The sequence below is a fragment of the Amblyraja radiata genome, chromosome 14 (genome assembly GCF_010909765.2).
Source record: "Amblyraja radiata isolate CabotCenter1 chromosome 14, sAmbRad1.1.pri, whole genome shotgun sequence".
In the NCBI taxonomy this organism is placed as follows: domain Eukaryota; kingdom Metazoa; phylum Chordata; class Chondrichthyes; order Rajiformes; family Rajidae; genus Amblyraja; species Amblyraja radiata.
This window is the reverse complement of record NC_045969.1, coordinates 34,135,841-34,162,077: the sequence shown is the minus strand read 5'-3', so window position 1 is coordinate 34,162,077 and position 26,237 is coordinate 34,135,841. Positions and strand designations below refer to the sequence as shown.

The window sequence follows — 26,237 nt, the reverse complement described above, 5'->3', positions numbered from 1 at the left end:
TTAGTTCAGGTCATCCATGGCTAACAAACGGATTCCATTTTTACAGATGTCCACAAGTCAATTTTGTCCAATAGGCAGAAAATACATAAAAATCACTCAATATGGTAACCATAACTCCACAGTGTTGTAATGAATAGCATCAAAAGCACATGAGAATGATAAGAAAGAACAATTACTAAAGTGGAGAGAAGAAACTAGTGGTGCTGTTTGAAGGAACAAACATGTATATATATACATCAGGCATTATTTCCCAGTACTTGTACAGATGCTTCTTAGAAAAAAGTAGTTGCCTCCACCATCTTCCCAGACAGTTCATTGCAGAGGATGGATGTAATCTGGAACATACTGCCTTAGAAGATGGAGGAGTACTTTCATTTAACTAAATTTAATTTAACCCTCAGTTAGGAACTATCAATGGAGATTTGACTTGCTAAGACAAGAAGGCATTGGACAAAGTGCTGGGTAACTGGGATTTGTACAAATAAGTATTTGACATGGTGGCCCAGAGGGCCAGGTTCTATGCTCTTTGACTCTATTAGTTGGTAAACAGGTAAAAGCAGCATAAATTTGGAAATAGTAGAGATCAAAAAGATCACACAACTATTAACACAATGCTATTACATTGATAGCATCCACAGAACTAAGTTCATTACATTTAAAGCCGAGTTAGATAAATATTTGAAAAACATTGCTTAAGAATCATTCAGAGAAGAAGCATGCAGATGCGATGAGAGTAGATAGTTGGCATTGACAGATTAAAAGGTATTAGAGGCTAGATTTTTGACATTTCTACCAATAGTTAACAAGAAGAAGAGACAGATTTTTAGTAAGGATTCTGTCAAATCAAATAAATGAAGATTTGCAAAATCTCTAGTTTATTAGGTCCTTTTTATTTGTGCGCCCATTTTCCTAAGCAATAATGGTTGCTTATAACTCATTTATGCACGTACCTAGTTTCAAATTCATTTCCATTTTAAATCAAAAATAACAATTCCATAAAAACCAAATCAATTACCAATAAATCAGTAAAAACTTCCATCTTCTAAGAACCTTTCTATTTGATCTGAACCATTTTGGCGATAACATTTTTGAATTAATATTACTAAGAATGTATTATAAGTAGTCTGTCACCAGTTCACAAGCCGTGAACCGAATTGTTGTACTCGAGTGTTAGTCAGTACTTGGACAATTATTCTAACAGATGAAATGTTATTTCGGTACATACCTCTGATAAGTTGAAGCTGTTTTTCTTTTGACTGTACCAAGAACAATGCTTCAGAAATGAATAGTTACTGAACTGCACCAAGATGCTGACCACATACACCGTAAGTTTGAACATTATGGAAATTTTTTAAATAGTTCCTTTGGCCACAACTGATCACCCTGAGCACTGAATTACAAGCACAACATTTTTGCTAAATTAATAATACTTTCTGAAATTTTTAAATGTGTGGGGACCCATTTATATTCCTTGAACTTTCCTCAATAGTGGAAAATGAATACATACCAGACTTGTTGTGCGCTCGCACTTGCAGAAGAAGTGGAATAAAGTCTTGGAATCCATTCTTTTGTTTCTTTTGGAAGGCTAATTTAAAGGCAAAAAAAAGCATTGCCTTATCCAAACAGTTGATTTTTCAGATAAAATAAGCTCAATACTATAAGCTGTTTTGGATGATGATAATACCATAGTTGAAGAAATATATAGAGAAATTACAGATTATATTGAATGCTTGATGCCTTCATGCTTACTATTTTAGCAGACACATGAACCCATTTTAAGTAAATGAGTTAATAATTGCAATAAAATAATAAGTAGGCAAATGGCATATAGAAACATAGAAAATAGGTGCAGGAGTAGGCCATTCGGCTCTTCGAGCCTGCACCGCCATTCAATATGATCATGGCTGATCATACAACTCATATGAAGATATGAAAGTCATTTGTCAATATCATTGACATCAATTTAAAACGTAATAATTCTTATTCTATTTATATACTCTAACCTAACATTCACACCTAGACATTTTAGTGGTTATCATTGTGTAATGTTTGTTGCCGAGTCTTTTAACTTTAAATTTTCAAGTCACTAGATCACTTTGTTATACTTTTCAGCTGTATAAACTGGGATGTTCTGTAATTTGTTGGCCACTATGCATCAATTAAGCTGCATTATAAATCGTTTTATTTGTCCCTAAGCTACGTGTTGCTGGAAAATAAAAGGTATCTGCATTTTAACTGAGTTCAGGTAGAGACTCATCTCCGATCAAATAGTCTGATCTCACATTGTCCTGGCTTGTATGTGAACAGACATCTAGGTAGGGACTCCCACCATCATGCATCAATGGCACTGAATAAAAAATATTTTTTACAATATAAATGTGACTTCTTGCTAGTGTTATTGTTAATAATATGCAAGATGAATATCGGTAGTGTTTAGCCTTTTAACCAACAGAGGACAATTATTTGTATAACAGTGCATTTGTGTGGTTGCTGAAATCATTTGATCACAGCTAACGAGAATCATATGACTCATAGCACATCCTGTAATTTATCACCATGTGGTGTACCATGGTAATACTCCATAGCATTGTTGTCATGGTAATAGTTTCAATTCACCACAGCAACCAGGCAATTTCATTACTAGTCTTTCACTGTCAGGTAGATACAAAGTGCTGGAGTAACACAGCGGGTCAGGCAGCTTCTCTGAAGAAAAAGGATGGGTGATGTTTCCGGGCAGGACCCTTCTTCAGATTGAAAGGAGAGGGGAGGGAACTGGAGGTAAGAAAAGGAAGGGCTGGCAACAGATGACCAAGGAAGGGTGCAGCTCATAATTGCCCATTGTTGGCTTGGGAAGAGGTAATAACGAAGGGATGCAAGGATGCGAACCGTGGAACTGGTAGGATGACTAAGGTGGGGGAGGAGGGAGGGGGAAAGGGTGGAATGCAGGGATGCTGGGGATGCTGCCAGACCCACTGAGTTACTCCAGCACTTTGTGCCTATCTTCGGTATAAACCAGCCTCTACAGTTCCTTTCTATGCATTTGCACTGCCAAGTTCAAATGGCAGACAAGTAGGAAGACTAAGAGGGCATTCAAGAATTAACCAAAAGTTCCGTAGCATTAACCACTTTGAGAGAGAAAACTTACTTGCTGAATTGATCAGTGACACTTGTACCTTTCACTTCTTAGAATCACTTTCTGAATAAGGTATTGAAAACCAGGTGATACTATAAGATACAGAAATACTAACTGCAATAGCCAAAAACACACAAATATATCGGGATGAAATAATTGTTCGTTTAGAAAATGGGTCCTGGGTTAATATACTACACTATTCAGTCTGTTGGCTCTGATATCATATGAATTTCACATGTTGGGATTAGGTTTCTTCTTGCCAGTGCAACAAACTTTTGAGTAATTCAAGCATAACTATCTAAACCACAGAACATGTGTGAAATTTTAAACTTGTTATGTTTCTGTCAAATCTACATATTTTTTCTGCAATCTTTCAGTTTTGATCAAGGTTCAGATCCCGACACAAACTTTGTGAGATCCTGAAATTGCGAGATTCCATCAGTAAACCTGGCTCAGGTCATCTTCAAATTTACCAGAGGCAATGGCTCAACATGTATTTACATGTTAGAAGGAATTAATTTACTAAGAAACTGCAGTATTTCTTTAAAAATGAAAACTAGGCTGGCTGGTTGCAATGGTGTCCACTGTTTAAAGAATATATTTCTGAAAGTTGATAAATCCTCTTTTATTTTATAATAGTTTTCTTTTTCTAATTTATGACAATAATGGCATAACCAAAATCAAGGTTATGTAAAATGCACAATAATTCAAAAATATATATTGCTCAACACATTTCTTCAAAAATATTTCAGACTATCAAGGTAATGTAGATAAAATTAAATTCCTATCACATCAATGGTAACTGCAAAACACTTCCCTTAGTTCATCTGGGTAAAGATTTGAGTTTCTAACTTCTGGATCAAAACAGAGTGTTATTGATCAAAAATATTTACTAGATCCTAAAATACTATTCACTGCAGTATATTCATGCACTATCCCATGTAGAGTCCAGAGATGCAGCTAATCCCAAATTCCCAGCTCCTGTCTGGGATTTACTTTTCTTTGAACGGCTAAATGTTGGTGTCCTTGAGTGGAACTGCCAGTCACAGCGGACATGATATGGTGCACCGATTTGAAAGTCATCATGGAGGAAAATATATTTTAACTGGAACTAACGTAAATATATACCATTGCTTGCAATTAATAGATCACTAACCCTTCCACATGCAATAATTTATCAATACACGTGCAATGTAATTCACCTTCATCAAAATTCTCTATTGATGTAATCTCATCTTCCGAATCTTCCTTTGACTTTTCTTTCTTCCCAGTGAAGTTCTTCCATTCAGTGTCATCTATTTTGTTGTCCTCTAAAGCATCCTCAGATACCATACTATCATCCCGCTGTTTCATCTCAAGCTCAGAAAAGCGCATCATAGCACGCTAGAATTATAAATGAAAGTATTATTAAATGAAAAACATAATTTCTTATTGTCACAACAGCAGTAACAAATTTGCCTTATTTTCACACCTGTACTGAATGCTCATTGAAAGAGAATTTCTAAAATCAGCAAAAGCTAACACTGAACAGTGTTCTTAAGTTGTATCAATGCACTATTTAATAAAATGAATAACCATAGTATCCCCTATGAAAAAAGAGGATTGTTGCATGTTTTTTTAAAAATCAGTATATTTCTATTGTATATAATCTTTGAAACATGCTTGAGAGTTTCAACACAACCAAAGTAGTCTGTAGACTAGTGCTGGGGTCCACATCTATTGACTCACTGCCCAAACTTGTGTTAACTAAAATCATTTAACAATTCTTTTCATGTAAGTTAAACAATCTGAGAAAAATCTTAAGAACTGACCTCACAGTAAGCAGCAGGCTGATTTAAAATACTGTCCTCTTGTGATAATCCTTCCATCTATTCAATTAAAATGATCACTCAGTGGGGAACTTTATCATTCATTTTTACAGACACAAACCATTATTTCACAACAAGAATGAAAATCATCAAGAGGCTTTTCACCTATCAAAAATGTGTGTAAAGGTGGAATGTTTACTGAAAACCTTACATACAATAAATATATACAGTACAAATGTGTGAAAAAAGCAAAGAGGGAGGATGGGGAAGGGGTGAGGAATTCACCTAATTAATGGACCCATATGTTACATGGCTAGTGTAGGGAGAAAACGTATTTTTAAGAGGTCATTAAACAGATCTCTAGTTTATACTGCTACACACTTTCTGGTTTAAGATTATCGTACAAGAACAATAATAGCAGGCAGTGCGAAGCATGTTTTAACATGCTACAGAAATACAAAATAAGTGTGGCCATGCAGATTTCCAAAATTCATTCAAATAAGCAGCACAACCATGAATACAAGGACAAAGCCATTACATGAAAGTGAACAAGTCTTCATGTTATTTCCTAACCACACTATATTTGGTGGTTTTTTATACATACATATTATTTTATCCCTTGTTTTGAAAATATGCATTATGTTGAGATGATACGAATGAGATGACTTTGTTAAGAAAACAGAAAATGAATGTGATCTCAATGGTATAACATAAAAACTGGCATCAATTAGACAAATTTGTTTATGAAGGAACTGCAGATGCTGGTTTAAACCGAAGATATAGACACAAAATGCTGGAGTAACTCAGCCGAACAGGCAGCATCTCTGGATAGAAGGAATGGGTGACAATTCGGGTCGAGACCCTTCTTCAGTCCCTTCTTCAGTCTGAAGAAGGGTCTCGATCCGAAACGTCACCCATTCCTTCTATCCAGAGATGCTGCCTGTCCCACTGAGTTACTCCAGCATTTTGTGTCTATCTTCGGGACAAATTTGTTGATTGATGCCAAAACATATATGGGCACAATAATATAGTGGTCATGGTATTGCACCAACAACCAGAAGGTCTTGAGTTCAAATTCCACCATGGCAATTTGAAGAAATAAATCAATTACATTTTGAAATTTGTGGACAATATGGTCTTGACTCCAATCAAAATCCTCCAAGGTTTGCCTGGTCTGGCCTGCAAGTAACTTCAGCCCCTTGCTATGTGACTGGCCATTCAGCTCCCCAGGATAATGAGAGGGTCACTAAATATTGTCTTGCGGGTGTTGCCAATTTACTTTCATGCTCATGAAATTGTTATGATTGATTAGTCCACTGAATAATTCCTTCATATCATGGCCTAGCAATAGGGTGTATGGAGCAGCTTTCAGAAAGTTTCAGAAACCTATTTTAAGTAGTGTTCATGTCTCTCAAGCAAGAATATTAAACGTTAAAAATGCTTTATAAAATCAAATATTTTTTTAAATAAAGAAGCACCACTGACAAACAAGTTAACAACTCACCTGTAGTGCTCGTTGTTCTCGACTAAGTTGGCTAGAGTCTGCATATAGTTCAGTTGTGACACACTTAAATTTATCTCCCACATACCCAGCTGAGTTTGCTATTCGCTTAGTTAAATTAGATTTCTTCGGCTTCATAAATCTAGCAGCTGTTACCTCCAGATCTTCAGTTCTGTCTTTGGTATCACTGTGATTCAATTGAGCGAAAAACTGCCCAGTTTCAGCACCAAATTCCTTCTCTGTATTTGTTTTGCCAGAAGAGGTGGCAACATGGTCAAACATAGGACTGTTCTCCGAGACATCAGCAATTAATTGAACTGTTGTGCTTTCTTTGCTTTGGCTGTCTGAAGTATTTTCTTTGTTTAAGTTTTGATTTGGTAAACAATGGCCCTTTGATAAGTTACAGGTCTCTACTCCCTTATGGGCATCTCTGTCTTTTTGGATACCATCTTGTATAGAAATAGTTTCCACAGAGTCAACTGTTTTGTCACTGTTTTCCTTTCCAGAACTTTGTTTGTTATTGCCTTCTGATGGGATGCACTTTTTAGATATTTTTGCTTCAATTTTACCTCGTTGATCATTGTGTTCTAAGATCAGGTGTTTGTCCTTATTATCTTTGGCAAAGGTTTTGCCATGATTCTTTGCACTGTGACATAATAGTTCGTTTATTCCTGAAACAAGTAGCTGGTCTGCATTTATTTTTTGAGAAATCTCTGGTGGTCTCTCTCTGATAACAGGCTCTTCGCTGCATCTAAGACGATCATGTGATCTGGATCGCCGTTGTGTTCCTTCACTCCGTTTTTCTTCAAGAATGCTGTGTGACGTGATAATAGGGTTGATCAAATTCTGGGTGTTGTGATATAGGGTATATTCACTTCTGCACGTTGGCAAGCTGCTATAAGAAAGTCTGTGCTTTGGTGTCAAGTTTCCTGCATATAGGTTGCCACTGGGCAATAAGGCAGGATGGGGGAACACGAGTCCTTTGTCGGGTAAGGGAAGGTGGCTAATTGGGATTCCGTCTGGCGTTGAGTAAGTGAAATACCGATTTGGATACGGTAAAGGTGGGGATAGAAATGTCTCATTTGGAGTTAGAAATATTGAACCTGATGGATGACCACTCTCAGTTGCATGCGACACAAAATCTTGACAGCTTCCTTTGGTCCCTTTAGTGGGCTGCTTACTTGGTATTGGAGAGGACTGTCCTGTTTGGTGAATGACAGATGTCTTATTCGAAGAGTTATTCCTCTGTGCCTTTTCAGACTGAACCCACTCAGTGTTAACATTTGGTGAAGGTGAGGCGGATGCAGGTCGGCCCAATCCAGAGACCGAACATGGAATATGAGTAACAGAACTATTGGAACTTCCAATCCTTGGACACGAGGAGCTTCTCTGGTGTGGAATTATGCGCTCTAGAGTTTTATTGCTCACCAATATACTACCAGTTGGATGGTCTGCCGGAGAACCGGTACTAGGAATGGCCCAGGTTGAGTGCAATTTATTGATAATAGCAGGCCTTTCAACAGGAAGATCATTATGTATTGAAGTTGAAAAGCTTTCAGAATGCGTATCCTTGCTTGCCAATGAAGAGTTGTTTCTCCATTTGCCAGGTGCCACTTTATCAATGCTCTCAGTCTTTGACACCTGATCACTCGTGATCTCACCACAGCCTACTTTAGAAGACAGATCTAGAGGCTTTTCATTACAGTCTTTGGTGGACGGCTGCTTTTCTTGCTGCACTGGAGTCTTAGTCATTTTTTGTTCAGGCTGAGTATTTTGTGGATGTGCTGCTGTTTGTTGGAAGTTTTCACTAGATTCTGGCTTTGAGGTTTTGCCATTTACTGATCGAACGGGAGAAGTAAATTCACTACTTAGACTTAAATAACCATGAGGAAGTGCCATTGCAGGAGAAGGCCCAGATATCCTAGCAAGATGCTTCTGAAATTCAGAACTCTCTCCAATCTGCTGTGAGGTTAGGTGAAGCCGGGAAGATGGTCTTGGAGATTGCAACAGTGAAGCTGGGTCAGCAGAATTTGACTTTTCATTAGCTGGAACCCTTGTTTTCTTGTTAGTTGAAATTTGATGAGTCAAAATATGTGGATCAACTGGCAGTCTCGGGTTACCTGTCATTATCCCAGAAAGGCATTTTTCAGAACAGTGAACCATAGAGGGCATTATGGGTGATGTTGCAGTTGGCGTAATCCTTAGTGGAGAAGGAAGAGATGATGGGATGGGAGGCAAGCCATAGTGTGATGGTGGTATGTATAAGAAGCGGTCACTGTGACTACACACGGGCGAATAGGTTATGTGCTGCGGTAAGCCATAAGAGTTCTGCGAAGGTATCAAACATGTTTTATACATGCTCCTTGGGTAATTGCTTGATGAGTCCACAAATGAATACATGCCTGTTGCTGGGCTCTCTATGTATGGATTAACCCACGGAAGTCGCAAGTAACTTGGACCAGTTCCATTCACCGGAGTTTGTTTGCCAGCTGAAGATCCTTCTAAACCCATCGGTTCACCTCTGGCACCAGCAGCATTTTGTAGACCAGGAGGTGATTTGTACAGCGTGCTAAAGCTTTCATGAGCCTTTGTGCAACCACTGCCGTTTTCCAGTGTTTCTGGTGGATGTACTTTGTAATTCAAATCAGGCATTCTATCGGCCATAAATCCCAGACTGGTCATGGCCACTGCAGCCTCTTGTTCCTTTTCATTTCTTAGCCCATGTGCAGTAGGGTATATAATACCATTATGGTTTCTGAGCTCCTCTTGCATGATCCCACTGGCAGCTCGAACTCGATCAATCTGTCTCACTGAGGCCGCATCCACCTAGACAAAATTTCATAAAGATTAATTGTACATATATTATTTAAGAAACACAAACGTCTTCTGAGTTTTTTGGGGTTTTTTCTGTCAGTTAAATCTGTTATTTTAATAAAATGATAAAATCCATTGTCAATAAGTATATGAAGGAAAAATAATCCAACTGCTGTAACCTAACAAAACATTACTGGATAAAGCAACCAGACAGTAGAATGGAAAGTATTTATATTCTATGTCTTGGCTCTTACCAGAACATTTCTGTATATTTATAGAGATAAAATGAAGTAACTGTTCTAATGATCACCAACTAATTTACTGTGCCCCAATTTAGTACCTATTTAACTGCACTGCTTCCTTGCCACTGATTATCTTGCTCCCACAAATTGTTCACCAACTCCCAGTCATTCTATCTCCTTCTAGTACGTCAGCCATCATTGAGTGAGGTGTAAAATCAAATGTACCGGTTACATAATCAGCTAATTTTTTGGCATTTTCAGCTCAATCATTTCAAGCATCACCGTGCTTTATCATCACAGTGCAGATTATTTGCTAATGCCCAAACAACAGTAACAATTTCCAATTACATTGTGCTTTTAACACAGGAAAGCTACCCAAAGCTGATCACAGCACATTCTCAAACAAAAAGTTGAAGCCGAGTTATACAAGAATATGTTAGGGAAAATGATCGAAATATATGGATCTAAAAGAAGAGAGAGCAGTTTAGGAATGGATCTTGGCAACTTCAGGAATAATTGCCAATGGTGGATATTTTGGAAATTGAAATAATACCAATATAGGGAGGATCGAGACCACAGATTTCATTCCAAACGCAAGACCCATAACAAGGTGTTAAGTAATTCAAGAGAGCACAGTTCCCTCATTCTCTCTATGCTTATGACCATTTCCATAGGCAAGGAATTAACAGATTGACTCTGACTATCTCCAAAAATGTAGCAATTTATTCTGCTATTGGTTTCCTTACTCTCTCTTCACCTCAGTTCTGTTCTATACTGCCCCACTCCTTCAACACCTGAACTGTTACCATTGTTAGTTTTTGCCAAGATCCTGGAATTAAAAAGTGAGCAAACAGCAGCAAAAATCCCACCTAGTCCCTGACCATGTTAGTTGTTAGCTCAGGTTTGCATTCTGATAAGTATTCAAGGGTAGGTTGGATTGGCCCAGCGGCTGCATTTTCCAGTTCAGGATGATTTATTTAGTATTGCTGAATGGGTGCACTGTTTTGGATCAATGGCAATGCATGTACAGAATAGTGTCTTTTTATCCCTTTTCTCCAAATGGCTCTAGGCAGGATTGGGTAAAAAAAAAAAATGCATGTAGTCGGGCTTGGGTCAGATGGCCACGGTCAGGATTTAATTTTACCCCTTACAGCTAAACTGTAATGCTCTGTTGAGCTTATGATAGCAGGAAGCCATTGATGGCTGTTGTATTGTACATAATCTTGGACCAAATCCTGCTCATTCAACTGATTCTCAATCCCAATCCCATTGACAGGTTGCCTTCATTGAAAACCATCCATAGCCACTAAATAACCCTGCCACATACGTCAATAACTTGCATTCATGTTTGAGGAGCCTCTATACACAACAGTGCACTGACACACCCCATCCTAACTCAACAGTAACATAAGCCTCCTGTATTGACAATTTAGCCAGCCTACTATCCCACAATCCTTCAATTCTATGACCAAGCTTCAAATCCCACCAAAGATAGCAAATCCACAAAGCCTTGGCATTGCTCAAGCCCATCACCTTGTCATTTCAGTCTTATACATTATGATTCATAAACCACCACATTTTAATGCAAGTGGTGTCCTCATCATTCCTTCTCCACACCAATCAAATCTGGCAAACTTGCTTCCGGGCCTGACACAGTTCAATCCCTTCCCCTCCCTAACCTCCAATCCCTTCCCATCTTGCAAATACATGCACCCAATATCTTAAGCCCCAAAACTGCAATTGGGCCTCAGGCACAAATGAAAATTGTAGCAGGGTTGGAGAGGGGACAGAGGAGTCATGCTGCCCACCGATCTCATGAATCAAAAAATATATCATTTTTTTCAATATATATTACTAAATAGTTCAGCCAATCTTTTTATTTTTATTCCTGTTGCTTCTGCATTGAAATGGTACCACCTGGGATTTAATGTTGCAATCAAGTCTAATTTTCTCAATCAGTTTAGCTTTATGATTGATGTAGCTGCTAATATTTGAACAGCCTTTTGCAAAACTTGAATAAGTAGTATACCGAAGATAGGCACAAATCGCTGGAGTAACTCAGCGGATCAGGCAGCATCTCTGGAGAAAAATAGGTGACGTTTTGGGTTATAACGCATCTTCAGACCGATAGTAGAGTTTGGGGTGGGGGTGGGGGGGGGGGGGGGAGGAATAAACAGGAGGCGAGAAAAGGCCAGCACGAATCAGGACCGTCAACAGATGACCTCAGGAAGGGTTGTCCCCATAATGGCCCGTTGTTGACTGGGGAAGATGTGATAATAAGGTATAAAGATGTGAACAGTGGAATTGGTAGGGCGACTAGGATGGGGGGGGGGGGGGGGGGGGGGGGAGAGAAGAATGCAAAAGTTACTTGAAATTAGAAAAATCAATATTCATACTGCTGGGCTGTAAGCTGCCCAAGCAAAATATGAGGTACTGTTCCTCCAATTTGTATGTGGCCTCACTCTGACAGTGGAGGAGGCCCAGGACAGGAAGATCTGTAAAGTGAAAGTGGTAGCTGGAGGAGTTTAAATTAATCCTTAGTGCTCAGGAAAAACAATATACAATTTCAGCTTGTGACTTTGTTCCAAAAAGTATAAACTTTGAAACTACTGTTCAATAGAGATCAAATTCTTCTTATTTTAAAAGAATCATAAAACCATTGTAATAAATTAGATAATTCGTCCATTAAAATATCAGAAAAAATATGGACAAACTAAGGGAATAGCTTACCACACTCAAGTTGTGGGTCATATGATTCTCTTCTCTCATCCCAAAACGCTTCATGTTCTTTTGTATTTCACCATCACTTACAGATACCTTCCTACTGTAAAAGGAATTCATATTCAATCATTTCTATTTAGATTCTTTATATTGAATTTACTAGTTATTTTTTAAATAAATGTCCCAATTATTATCACTTCCCCCAAGTTAATCTTAACCTGCACACACAACACCATTATATTAAACATATAACAAGTGGCTTTGTGGATCATGATCACACTTGTATGATTCCAGAAGGTGTTTCTCCCATGGGATACAAGTAAATAGTTTCACTCTTCCTACAGTAGTTATGGCAAGGTTTTTGTTCATTATTTCAAAAAATTCAATATACACTGAACAAACATGTAAACTTCTGTCAGATAAAATCCAGCTCAGACACTGTCCCTGTAAACTCGAGTCAAGTACACTTCTCTTTTCAGCTTTACTAATGAAATTGCCAAAGGGTTTCTCCAAATTGGCCAATGGAACTTCAGTAAAGATCGGCAGACGTCGTTTTTAAGTATTTCTCTGAGCTTTCGGCATCTGATTTATGCACTATATCAGTTTTTCTGCAGGAAATAAATTTTAGGCAAGTAATAGCAACATCATCAAATGATAACATTTGAACAAAAAAAAGATGTAAAGTGAGGTCAGAAAGAGAAACAAATGCTTAGAGAGAGGATCACATATGAATCATGCAATTTTTGTTATCTGCAATAAATCAACTTGTAGGATTCCTTAAACAGGTACACAACTGATTTTCCGTTTGACAGTCTGGCAACCTCTTAAAATTACAATACAGAAAATATTGTAGTATAGCTGAAAAGCTGCAGTATATGTGAGTACCCGGTCTTCCCTGTGTCTTTGGAAAGTCTGCGGAATCCTTTTTCTCATGTGTTTAAAAAACAAAATCTGATTTGGAGTGTGTATGAGCCTGAGGGCTGCGAGTTGCCCGATGTGAGATCTAGTGAATGGGCCCGGTTAGGGGACAGACAGGGAGCACCGCAAAGCAGTCCCTGCACAGCAGCCCAGCTCGATTTGATGTGTGCTTTTACTTTACGTTGTGTGCTCACGTCTTCTCCCTTCTTGTTCTCTGGATAAACCAACATGTCGAGTGAAGACAACTCATATTATTATTATTATTTTGCATTATTATTATGTGACCACTGTTGTTCCGGCAAAACGGACAATCTGGCAAGGCTCTGAAACCACAGATGTCAGAAAATCGGTGGCAGATCTGTATAATCAACTTCCAGTAACATTACACGATAAGTTACGCAGAGCAAAAACTGATGTTTCAATCCCCCCTGGCTAATTAGACACAAACTAATAAAACAATGATCGCCAACTTGTCTTGCTCCGATAATAACGACTTAAAGCATATGTAGTTAGAGAGTTTGAAGATGGCCTCAAGACAAACCATTCACATGCTGGAATAGAAAACAACACAGAGTGAGCCCTATTATTCCTGGTTAGGCTACAGTAACCAGCAGAGTACACCACAGTGGGCTGTTAGAATAATTGCAGCATTCATGTTGAAGCAATCTAATTTATTCACATAAATGAAAAGAGAAAGCTCTTCATAGAAAGTAACCGCACATGCACACGATTGCATTCCTAAGCTCTACGAAACAATATTCTCATCTGCGTTGAACCCTGCTAACTGGGGCTGCCAGAGCTGCACTACCCACAACAGCCCAGTATCTGTCACCTGTCAAAAAATATAGTTTGCCCTAATGGCTCAGAATGCAGTTCAATTTTCCACCTTGTACCAGATAAAATGAAATGCTGTTTTATTCCTTGGCATTTATTTTGTTTTTGATTCTATGTAAATATGGACCATCCTAAAGTGCAAGTGAAAGACAATTTGAGATAGTTTTTTGACATAGGAGTCTGGTTTACTTAAATCCTGAAATTATACTGTGTTGAAATACTACTGAGAACTAAACACATGATGGTTAACCTTAAAATCATCACACATACATGGGCGAAGTGTGAATCTCTTATTGAATGAGAAAAAAAATCAAATTTAGTTCTAGTGTTACCTGTTTTGAGCAACATTTCCCAGTATCAGTAGATAATCAATTTAATCGCATGTGCTTTTTAGCAGTAATAATGCAAAACGATCATTGTTTGCTATCATTACATAACAAGACCGACAACAACTCCAGTATTTCCACAAATGCTTGTTTTAATCCAGAAAATCCATCAGTACTCTCAATGTGCCCTGCCTCTTGTGGAAGGCTGTCAGATTGCAGACTCCATGGTGCATCAGCTTACCCGTTGTCACTGGTTAAAGCTAGAAACAAATCAAGGAAACAGCACTATTCAGAAGCCCCTTATTGAGCATTTCATAGGGACTTCTGTGAGTGGCGGGACAAACGCTGATCTGCCTTAGAATCAGTCCTAACTCATGGAGATATGGAGGAAATTTCACCTGACACTTTTTTCACCTTACACTTTATACTGTGCTCTTTTACCTCTTCCCACCATTCAGTGGCCTAATCATTCCATATGAAACAACTCACTTACATTACTTCCAATTTGCATCACTGCTTTCAATGCTCATAATGTGGTCTCCTCAGTGCTCGAGAAACCAAAAGAAGTTTAGCCATTCACTTTGCAGAACACTTTGCTCAGTCTGCAAGGGGTCTTGAGTTTTGAGTTGCATATCACTTTAATTCTCCACCCTCCTCCCCCTTTGACTTCTCTACCTTTGGCCTCCTACACTGCTGCAACATCGGCTTGTAATAACACCTTATCTATCATATGGGGAGGTTGCAGACATCGGGGCTTAAGATTGCATTTAATTTTTTTCTTGCCACAGTAGTGGCTGTACTTTTCTGTTCTAATGTGCTTTTTTACTGACAGTTTTAAAAGTGTTACCGTGGACAACTACAGTCCAGCTGTTTTCACTGATATTTCTCTGTTCTCCTTGTCCTTGTCCCATTCTAAAATTTAAAATACATTTGTTTTGTATTTGTCAGTTTATGTATTTATGTATTCTGTCCCTTCACGGATACTTTTAGGATACTGTTACAAAACATCTAGTCTTAAACTCTGGTTTTTGTGCTACTCATAATATCACCATAGCCTGCATGTTTACTAAATACCCATTCATTAGTTACTTCATTTAATTCTTACTAATTAAGGCTACTTATTTCTTTCTCATTCTCTAAATCCCTTATAAATTGACATTATTTGTTGAATGTTCTGACCACCATGTAGCCATATGTCAGTAAATGGCTGTAACATTCCAAGGTGAATTCACATGAAATGTCTTCCTTACTCCATATTGTACTTAATAAAGTTAATTTTATAAATGTGACTGGTAGTTTCTTTACATACATATTTAAAAATTGAATAGAATTTAAAATTGCTTTTAGGAAGTGTATTTGACATTTTTGTTTCCACCTTAATTACTCGTCCATTTTATAAATGTTATTTAGTTCTCTGTACAATTTATTGGAAAAATTGTGTTTTTTCATTCACGGCTTGTTGAGTGAAAAATCTTTACTGTAACCAGCTGCTCAGCTACAACGATTTTAAAAAGTAGATGATGCCAGGGATTCTCTCAAAATGACATTGACAGCAAATACCATGACAGAAAATTATGTTAATATTATGAAGATCGCAAGGTCTTTTTGGAGAAGGCTTTCATGGTAAATGGTAAGTACTATTGCTTTCCCACCAACCACAAATTCCACCAGGCCACTTCATGAAGGTTCAGTTCTTGTAAATCAATCTGAAATTGGTTGTCACCTCCCGTACATTTATTATTTCTTGTGATAACTGAAACAATTCAATAAATTGATTGATTCTGCTTGGAAAAGGAAACATTTAGCCAAGACATCCAAGCATTAAAACAGATTACCACTCTGCCATATAATTCAAGAGGACCAAATCCAATCTGTGCATGTTTAAGAGCTGGCAAAATTATTAAGTATCTCTGTGCTCATAATGAAAGTCGCAATCCAATCCGTTAAGTGTTTTTCAATAGATTGGATCCAAATGGATCAAAAATTTGTTTTATTTACTACCATGCAAAAATATAAATTATCTTACCCTTCCTCATTAATCCCACACATGCGAACTCTATCAGTACTCATCCAGCTGTGAAGGTTGCTGTACAAAGGGGTTGCTGACAGCATGACGTCTTTTTGATTGAAGCTTCCCTTCTCCACAACTTTGTTCTGTAAAATAAAAACAAATCTTTATCAATATGTAAATATACATCCTTATTACCAGAAACAATGGACATGCAACATTTAAAACATCTTATTTCTGACACATCTTTTGTAAGTTTGTCGGTGCCAGAAACATGGCGGCTCTTTGTGTACTGCCTAGGTGAACTCTGCTGTATGATTTGACCAGATTGTATGCCAAGACAAAGAATGTCACTCTTCCCAGGTACATGTGACAATAAAGTATCATTGACATCTGCATTTCTTTTTACAATTATTGCTCTCATCAAGGACATTTTATATGGCGGCACAGTGACGCAGCGGTAAAGTTATTGCCTTACAGCACCAGAGACGCGGTTCGATCCTGACTACAGCTGCTGTCTGTATGGAGTTTGTGCATTCTCCCTGTTGCTGCATGGGTTTTCTCTGGGTGCTCCGGTTTCCTCCACACTCCAAAAGCATACAGGTTTGTAGGGTAACTGGCTTCGGTAAAAAGTTGTAAATTGTCCCTAATGTAGGATAGTATTTGTGTATGGGGTGATTGCAGGTCGGTGAGGACTCAGTGGGCCGAAGGTTTCAGTACACTGAATGTGCAAACCAAATGTTTCTGCACTGTATCTCCAAAGTCTAAAATATGTTCTTCCTGCTCATAATTTGGTATTAAAAAGTAATAATATCTCCACCATTAATAATATACAACAAATGGCAAAATTTTAACATGTGATCAAAGCTGATTCTATGAATTAGTTAACATTTCTACTAATCATTTCAGGTGCAAAAACATTCAAAACAATTAAACTTGTGTTCTGTGCTCTCTGTAGTCCAAATCTTTCATGCTCTTTCTGTGTAGCCTCTTGACCAAAATTCTACTTCACGATTATGCTCATTTCAAACATTTAACAATGCAAAAGAACAAGTACTTTGAGGAAAGAGAATATCGTACAGAATATTACGGTTACAGTGCTTATTTTGTATAAAGCATTCAGTTTGCCGAAAACCTGGCTGCAAATCTTCGCTTAGGATGGCACGATGGTGCTGCGATAGAGTTGTTACATTACAGCACCAGAGACCCGGGTACAATCCTGACTACAAGTGTTGCCTGTACGGAGTTTGTACGTTCTCCCCTTGACTGCGTGGATTTTCTCCCGGTGCTCCAGTTTCCTCCCACATTCGAAAGATGTACAGGTTTGAAGGTTTATTGGCTTCGGTAAATTGTCCCTAGTGCGTAGGATAAGTGCTAGTGTACATGGGTTGCTGGTTGTTGTGGACTCAGTGGACCGAAGGACCTGGTTTCATGATGTATTTCTAAACTAAACTAAACCAAATGATTCAAGCAATTCACACGTTGCAGGACTGGTATTGCCCTCAAAAGATTTTTTGATTTTTTTAATAAGGTTTATACTAATAATCTACATTTACATACAACTACCCAACTCTGCAGCAATACAGTAAAACAATTACAAAAGGGAACCCCGGCTGATTTTGCACTTTTTAATTTAGATATTCTGAGTCAACTATGGCTGCTTGATTTACACCTGACAAACAACTGCTAACACAGTCAAGGGCCTGTCGCGGCGTGATGACGTATTGACGCACGGAGTCTCCTCAAGTGTTGCAACTTTTTTTTTGTTGCGGCTGGATTTTGAAATGTTCAAAATCTTTTGGTGACCCTGATACGTCAGTCAATGACGCCGGGAGTCGCCGAAAAAACTCGCCAAGTGGGACAGGCCCTTTACTTTGCAATCTTATGCGGCGCCTTTTTATGCCACAGGGAATGCTCAACAGACACAAGAGTTTCACAAGAGTTTTTGCATTATTTTCTCCTGATGTGACCAATTACACCGTTTACAATTGTAATCTCAGAAAAGGGATTTGTTAAATTATTGCATTCAACATTAAAAACATTTTTATCTTAGTGATTTCAGCAACTCTTTATAAACATTTTAATGAAATTAAATAACATGCTGTGATGATATAGGAACAAGGAACTGCTAATGTTTCATTTTCCCTAATGCATTGGCTGTAGCATTGTTCATCATAACTAGTAATCAGGGGTAAAATATCTCCAAAAGAGAGATTAAACTCTTAACTTAATTGTGCACACCTCAAGGCTTAACAAATTTAAGTAATTATAAATTATTAAGTAATTATATACACGAGACGGCAGATGCTGGAATTCAGAGCAAAAATCTCCCCCTCTGAACCCCATTATCCTGCCTTCTCCCCGTAACCTCTGACACCCGTACTAATCAAGAATCCATCTATCTCTGCCTTAAATATATCCACTGACTTTGCCTGCACAGCCTTCTGTGGCAAAGAATTCCGCACATTCACCACTCTCTGACTAAATAAATTTCTCCTCATCTCCTTCCTAAAAGAATGTCCTTTAATTCTGAGGCTATGACCTCTAGTCAGACTCTCCCACTAGTGGGAACACCCAGATAATTACTGGGACCTGCAGTTAATCACCACAGAAACTACTTTCACCTTGTCTGCAGACTGCAAAATGAATGCAGATAGTCATATACGCTGTCTGCAATAATCTCAAAATGCTCCAGCAATGCAGCTATGTCCTCATTATGACTTCAACCAACTGTTACAGAAACATGCCTGATAATAATCTGCTTAAATTTAGCATTAACTCAGACTCAGATGTAGGTGGACTTGGATGCTAATTGGGGCCCTGCCATATGGGACCATAATGCTCACAGTGTGACCTTTAGTTTACTGCTTAGCTAAAAATCTTACTAAAGAGAAGGAAAACATATGTTTCTTATTAAAATCCTGCAATCTATGGTGTAAGTCGGTCAGTAATTAAAGAAAATATCCTTGGTTGTGATATTACTGTAAGGCAAGACACACCATTCCTGCTCACCAATAAATAATAGGTGCATATATGAGGCTTTGGCGGTAACCATAATCTGTTACTGCATTCCAGAGCAAGAATTGATGCCTTCAGTATCAAAGATTGTCATTTTAATTATGCATTTAAAAAAGCAAATGCAGGTCCCAACACTTGGCACTGTTGCTTATTTTGTTCAGTGAAGATGTGCATGACTATCTTCCTGAGCATCTAAACAAGTTGCTACTACCTTGAGATGAACTGATATCTTGCTGGTATTATGAACTCTCCTATTAGTAGAATTGCCATGTTCTCTTGTGGCCAAGGTCTCAGACAGTTCATAATTCCATAGACTCTCTTCAGCTCCTTTGAAAGAAAAGGTTAGCATCATTAAAAGTTGCAACCTGGAACTCAAATCCCGATTGTTTAGTGCAGTCTAGTACTTGACACAAACGGAGGTTGATTCTACAGTACTGGAGGCCCATTGTAGAATTATTTCAAGAAATCCACTAGGAATTGACAGGAGATCTTTGAACTTGAAAGTGAAAGGAGTTAATGACCAAACCTACTTCAATGATATTTCACAACTGTGACTGTTATTAAGTGCCTTCACACTGTTGGGCTAACCAACATTACCATGTGTATCACAATAATCTTATCAACACATCAACACGACTTGGTCCACAAAAATTAAAATCAAGAGGTTGATGGAAACCAACAGAAGGATTTAGTTTAGTTTATTTTCTTTTAGAGAAGCAGCATAGAAACAGGCCTTCAGCCTACCGAGTCCATGCAGACAATCAGCCATTCATACTAGTTCTATGTTATCACACTTTCACAAACACTCCCTATCCGTTTGGAGCAATTTTTTACAGAGTTGAATTAACCTACAAACCCACATGTCTGTGGGCTGTGGGAGGAAACCAGAAAACCCGGGGGAAATCCACGCAGACAGCACCCAAGGTGAGGATGGAACCGGGCGGGGTCTCTGGTGCTGTGAGGCAGCAGCAGGTGGACCAGCTACACCACTGTGCCGCCAAATGCTAAAACAGAATTCTCAAAGTGGACACATCCGCCTCAGAATTCATTTTTGAACGAAGACAAAGTGGGTGGGTTGCTCAAGATCAGGGGGGCATTTAGACCAATGTCCAAGTAAAGCATTTAGACTTAAACTCTTCCCAAAACAGAAGATTAAACTGTGTGCTGCTGATCACACAAGTAGCAAATAACTACATTTACATCAAGGTGGTTAAATCCAACAAGCAAAACAAATTCATATCAACTGGAACAGAACATCTGCAAACTGCCAAACATTACAGCCTACAACAGAAATCTGTATTTCCTTTCAAAATAATATCCTGTCTTAAAAATTTGCATTGAAGCCATATTGCATAAAAAGTGCTGTATATTTTGAAAAATGCACAGGCTATATAAAACTTCAAAAACACACTAAATGTGAATTATATGCTATGTATTTTGGTGCTGAGGTGAATTCTATAGAAAGAATTGGCCTATTTATTTACAAATCTAAGTTCACGTTGAACAGCTTTGTTCCTTTCACTGAACACAAACTCTTGTGTACACACGCCTTCTCAACTACGAACTACTGGGGGGAACAGAGGGGAGGACTACATTTAACAATGGACCCATTTTATTAATCTAAATAGTTACAGGATTATCATTTAGCAGCACCTAATGCATTCGCGTTCAGGTCACTGCTAAACTGGTCGGGTGAAAAAGAGAGGCTCTTTGTAACCTTGTTTTAACAAATCTCACTTTAACATTGAAATGAGGCTCTAAACAAAAAGTAGTTGATTAATTTAACAGACTAAACTTTTACTTGCTTATAAAGATATTCCTCCTCATCTCAAGCTTTACCAGAACCTGAGCAACCTAATCGACAAGATGTCCCTGGAGTAAAACAGAAACCCCGAAAATGAGTGAGATCAGAGAGTGTAGCTGTGCTCCTCCTGGCACCATATAGCAAGCTATGCTCCTGCTCTTAAGAGCCACAAATAGGCCACACATGCCCTCAAGCATGTTTCACTGTTCAGAAAGATCATAGCTGACCCTGTACCTCATGATCATTTTCCCACCCAGAACCAATCCTTTGACACGGGTCTTGGAAAAAAAAATCCCTGGTCAATTTAGAAGTGACTTGAACTCCAAAGTAATTAGATGCAAGCCCTTGTGCTATTAAAATATATTCCTCTACTTGCTTAAAAGTCATAAAATGTGCGCATTGATAAGTCTGTATCACATATCCCTAGTGTATAAAAATACATCAGACTTGATTGTACTCACTGGATGAGTATTCACCGCCCTCTGGGATACAGAATTCCAGAGATCGACAATCCTCTTAATAATGACATTGCTCCTCATCACAATCCGAAATAGATGACCCAGTATCCTGAAATTATACTGCCTAATCCTACAGTCTCTAACCAGTGAAAGTCATTTTTCTAAACTCAATGTCAATTATTTTAGAACCTTACCTGTGTCAACAAAACCACGTCTAATTCTTCCTAACACTAGTGGATTTAGGTCAATCTTACTCATCATCTCCTGGAATGATTTATTTTCCCAGGAATCAACCTACTTAATCTCTGCTGTATCACTTACAATGCAAGTATATATGCAATCTAAGGCTAGTGGGTACCAAAGGGATCAGAACTTCATCCTTAATTATTTGAGATCTACATCAATAACTATCCCTAATGTCATAATTTCCAAGTTTGCTTGGTGAGATTGTGAGTAGAAACGAGGATGTAAAAAAGTTCCAGGGAGATAAAGGTAACTTGAATGAATGGGCAAGAACAGAGCAAATGCTGTGCAATACGGAAATATGTAAAGATATCCCCTTTTGTGCACTGGGCAGGAAAACAGAACAATTTTAAAGAATGAAAAATTGGGTAATGTTGATCTTCAAAGATACTGAAGTGTCTTTCTACAAGAATCACAGAGCCAGCATGCAGGTGCTGTCAATTAGATAAGCAAATGTTAAATTAGCTTTAATTGCAAGAGTATTCAAATATATGAGTTACAGACATTTTGCTGCAATTATACAGAGTTGAAATGAGACTACACCTGCAGTATTGTTACAGTTTTGGTCTCCTTATTCAATAAAGAAGATACTTGCCATAGAGGGATGATTTGTTGGACTGGTAACAGGGATTCACTCTAAGGGACTGCCTCATTGGTACATGTGTGCCTGTTGTTTTATTTTTGATGAAGGCAGAGATTTAATTTACTTTATCAATATATAATTTCTGTCAGAATATTTGGGCAGTTTACACGTCACACAAGATCTAAAACTGCAATAAAATGGAACGAAAGGTATTGAAACAACACCATTAATCAAATCCCATTGTGAGTTTTCGGCTATATACAAAAAGGTTTACATTTAAAGAAAGTCAGAGATCAGAGCAAAGTTGCACTCTGTAAAATTTTAATCTCCTAGTTGTTGGTCAACATTAATAAAGTATAGTTAAACACACCTGTAACGGGAACTCTGTGTACAATGGGACTTAACAACTGATTTTAAATAGTTTTACTTCAAGCACATATTATTAATTCTACATTGATTTATATACGAAAGTTATCCTGTTTCAGTATTGGACGGTTAGCAATATACTGTCGACTGCTATTTGCAAGTGAAACAGCAGGCAGCAGCACCTCCTATCAAAATTGTGGAAATTGCAGCAGAAGTCACAACAATGAAAAAAAAAACAATATTTAAGACATTGTCGACAAAGGGATTAGAGTAATATTGGATCGTTGGAACCAATCCAAAATATGGTCTTTAACAAGAGATGGTCTTTAACAAGACAAGAGATTATTCTTGACCAGCCTATAAGTAAGTCAAGATATAGCTCGTCTGTGTAACAACAGTAACTTCATCATCCTATGCTAAATCATTCCAAAGAGTAGTAACCCCCATAGCAGCTCTCAGCCCAATTATCTTGTTGTACTGGGGCAGTTCAGGTTGCAATTGACCCGAGTTATCGAAATACAACTTTATGCAAATTCTCCTCTACATTTTTAAAGCATTTTTCAAGCTATTAATAATATGAAATATTAATGTCAATGATAACAATAATAACAAGCTGATGAATAGTCCTGACCCAAAACGTCACCTATCCATTCCTCCACAGATGCTGCCTGACCCACTGACCTACTCCAGCATTTTGCATTTTATGGAAGATTCCAGCAACTGCAATTTCATGTTTCTCAATAATAATAATAATATATTTTATGGTACCCATTATTAACTGGATACAACATATATCTATTAGATGGTGAACAAGGTTATTACAAACTGCAGCAGGATCTTGCTTGATCAAGGGGATAAGCTAAGGAATGGTAAATGGAGTTTAATTCAGATAAATGCGAGGAGTTGTATTTTGGGTCATCAAACCAGGGTACGACTTTCACAGTGTGCGGTGGAACAGAGGCACAAAGGAATATAAGGTACAAACATCTCTGAACTTGATGTCACGTGGACAGGATGGTGAAGGTGGCTTTAGCACTAGTCTTCACCAGTAAGCGCATTGGGTATAAAAGGCAGCACATTATGTTGCAGTTGTACTGTTGATGACGCTGCACTTGGAAATTGTGTTCATCCTGTTATAGGAAATATGCCATTAAGGGAAATTGCAGAAATGTTTGATGAAGAGAGGGTGAGCAGGCTTGGATTTGATTCCTTAGAGCATAGGGGGCTGAGGGCTGATTTTATAGGCATATAAAATCACGAGGACAATAGATAGGGTGAATGCACAAAGTCTTTTACCTAGGGTAAGGGAATCAAGAACCATAGGTTTAAAGTGAGAGGGGAAAGAAGGAACATAAAGGACAACTTTTTCGCTCAGAAGGTGGCGGGTACATGGAATAAGCTACCAGAGGTTGTTGATGGAGGTCCTACAACAACATTTAAAATACATTTGGACAGGTACATGAAAAGGAAAGGTTTAGAGAGCTATGGGCCAAATGGGACATGTAGATGTCCAGACTGGTTAGAATGGTTCCCTGTTGGATAACTCTATAACTATTATTTTAATTATGGATAATGAAATGAAAAAATGATCGTATATGTAGAGCGATATGATATGGATACCACTAGAAAATGGGCATTTCTGACGTAGATAAATTGGCTGACAGACAGCTCCCAGGGACAGAACCATGAAGGCAGAGAATTAATTTACTTTATCAATATATAATTTCTGTCAGAATATTTGGGCAGTTTACACGTCACACAGATCTAAAGTGCTCAATGCTCTTAAGACAGTAGAATTGATTGTACACTTTAGGAGAGCTCCCCCTCCCCTCACCCCTCTCACCATCAACAACACCACAGTCACCTCTGTGGAGTCTTTTAAGTTCCTTGGAACCAATATCTCCAAGGACCTTAAATGGGGGGCCACCTTCGACTCCACAGTCAAAAAGGCACAACAGAGAATGTACTTCCTGCGGCAGCTGAGGAAGCACAATCTGCCACAGGCAATGATGGTCCAATTTTATACGGCTGTCGCAGAGTCTGTCCTCACCTTCTCCATCATGGTCTGGTTTGGCTCAGCCACCAAGCACGACATCCGGAGGCTGCAGCAAATCATCTGATCAGCTGAGAAGGTTATTGGCTGCAACCTTCCCTCCATTGATGAACTGTACACTGCAAGGGCCAGGAAGCGAGCGAGTAAGATCATCTCTGACCCCTCTCACCCTGGCCACAAAACTCTTTGAATCACCTCCCTCTGGAAGGCGACTCAGGACTGTCAAAGCTGCCACAGCCGACATAAAAACAGCTTTTTTCCCCCACGAGTAGTAGCTCTACTCAATAACCAAACATCTGTAGCTGCCTTTTGCTCTGGTATTTTATTTAATTCACGTGTTTATTCAATAATGTTTTATTATTAATGTTTAATGTTTTATGTGTCATTCCTAACTGTCACTTGCAGGCGGAGCACCAAGGCAAATTCCTTGTATGTGAATACTTGGCCAACTTATTCATTCATTCATTCATAACAGAACCCATTGACTGACTGTATTGCTTTTTAAGTATTCATAAAAAAGATATCTACATTTCATATACCAACGCTATGGGAGGAGCTTCATTACATACTTAAGTGGCTGTCCCACTGCAGCGACCTAATCCGCAAGTTAAGAAGAGTGCCTTTGACCTTCAAGCTCGAGAGCACTCGCCTGGAAAACCTCGAGCTGGATCGACCATCCGCGTTGAAACCACGAGCTGGATTGACCGACCGCACACACACACACACACACACACACAAACACATCGCAAAGGTGGGGGCCAGGGAAAGCAGGGGAGCGCTGTCTGAAATTCATACCTGCGATGAAGAGGAAGGTAAACGGCTGCCACAGTGTACGGTAAGTCCTTTAGAGAGTGCGGGGGGGGGGGGGGGGAAGAGAGAAGGAGAGAGAGTGGGAGAGGAAGGGGGAGGGGAAGGGGGAGGGGAAGGGGGAAGAAAGGGGGGGGGGGGGGAAGGAGTGGAGACACTTTTAAGAAGTGCCTGACCTGCTGAGTTTCTCCAGCATTTTGTCTCTATCTTTACTATAAACCAGCATCTGCAGTGCCTTTTAATTACATTTGGTATTGTCAAACCTGTACTCAGAATTGAAGAACTCACTGCAAAAGTTCCGATAAGTCGCCGCCACAGGACTTTATGGCCAAGTTAAGACTCAAACATTTTTAACAACTCTGAACATGAAGTGCACTAGATGACGTTGGACACGTCGCGACTCTTGTACAATGCCTCAGTGCAATCTACTATTCTTACACTCTTGTACTTAAGTAAGATTGTGCCAATGTATAGTGAGATTTTTACTGAACTGTGTGCATAGGACTTCAAAATCCTGTTAACCATGATTCAAAATGTAAGTGACCCAAACACTTCTTCAAATCAGACTCCTGGAAAATGAACTCCATCTTTCATAATACA

At 38.6% G+C, this 26,237-nt stretch overlaps 1 protein-coding gene across 9 annotated transcripts in view; it reads right to left on the bottom strand.

Annotated features, from left to right (window-relative positions):
* bcor (BCL6 corepressor) overlaps nucleotides 1–26,237 on the bottom strand; it is a 262,619-nt gene that overhangs the window by 38,799 nt on the left and 197,583 nt on the right. For 8 of the 9 annotated variants that reach the window (XM_033033089.1, XM_033033090.1, XM_033033097.1 and 5 more), the window contains 6 exons: nucleotides 16,324–16,451; nucleotides 12,229–12,322; nucleotides 6,446–9,268; nucleotides 4,945–5,001; nucleotides 4,336–4,516; nucleotides 1,508–1,585 (listed from right to left, as the gene is read on the bottom strand). In XM_033033089.1, the coding sequence (XP_032888980.1) occupies nucleotides 1,508–1,585; nucleotides 4,336–4,516; nucleotides 4,945–5,001; nucleotides 6,446–9,268; nucleotides 12,229–12,322; nucleotides 16,324–16,451 (3,361 nt within the window). The remainder of the gene's footprint in view (nucleotides 1–1,507; nucleotides 1,586–4,335; nucleotides 4,517–4,944; nucleotides 5,002–6,445; nucleotides 9,269–12,228; nucleotides 12,323–16,323; nucleotides 16,452–26,237) is intronic. The other variant, XM_033033093.1, reaches the window with a different exon arrangement.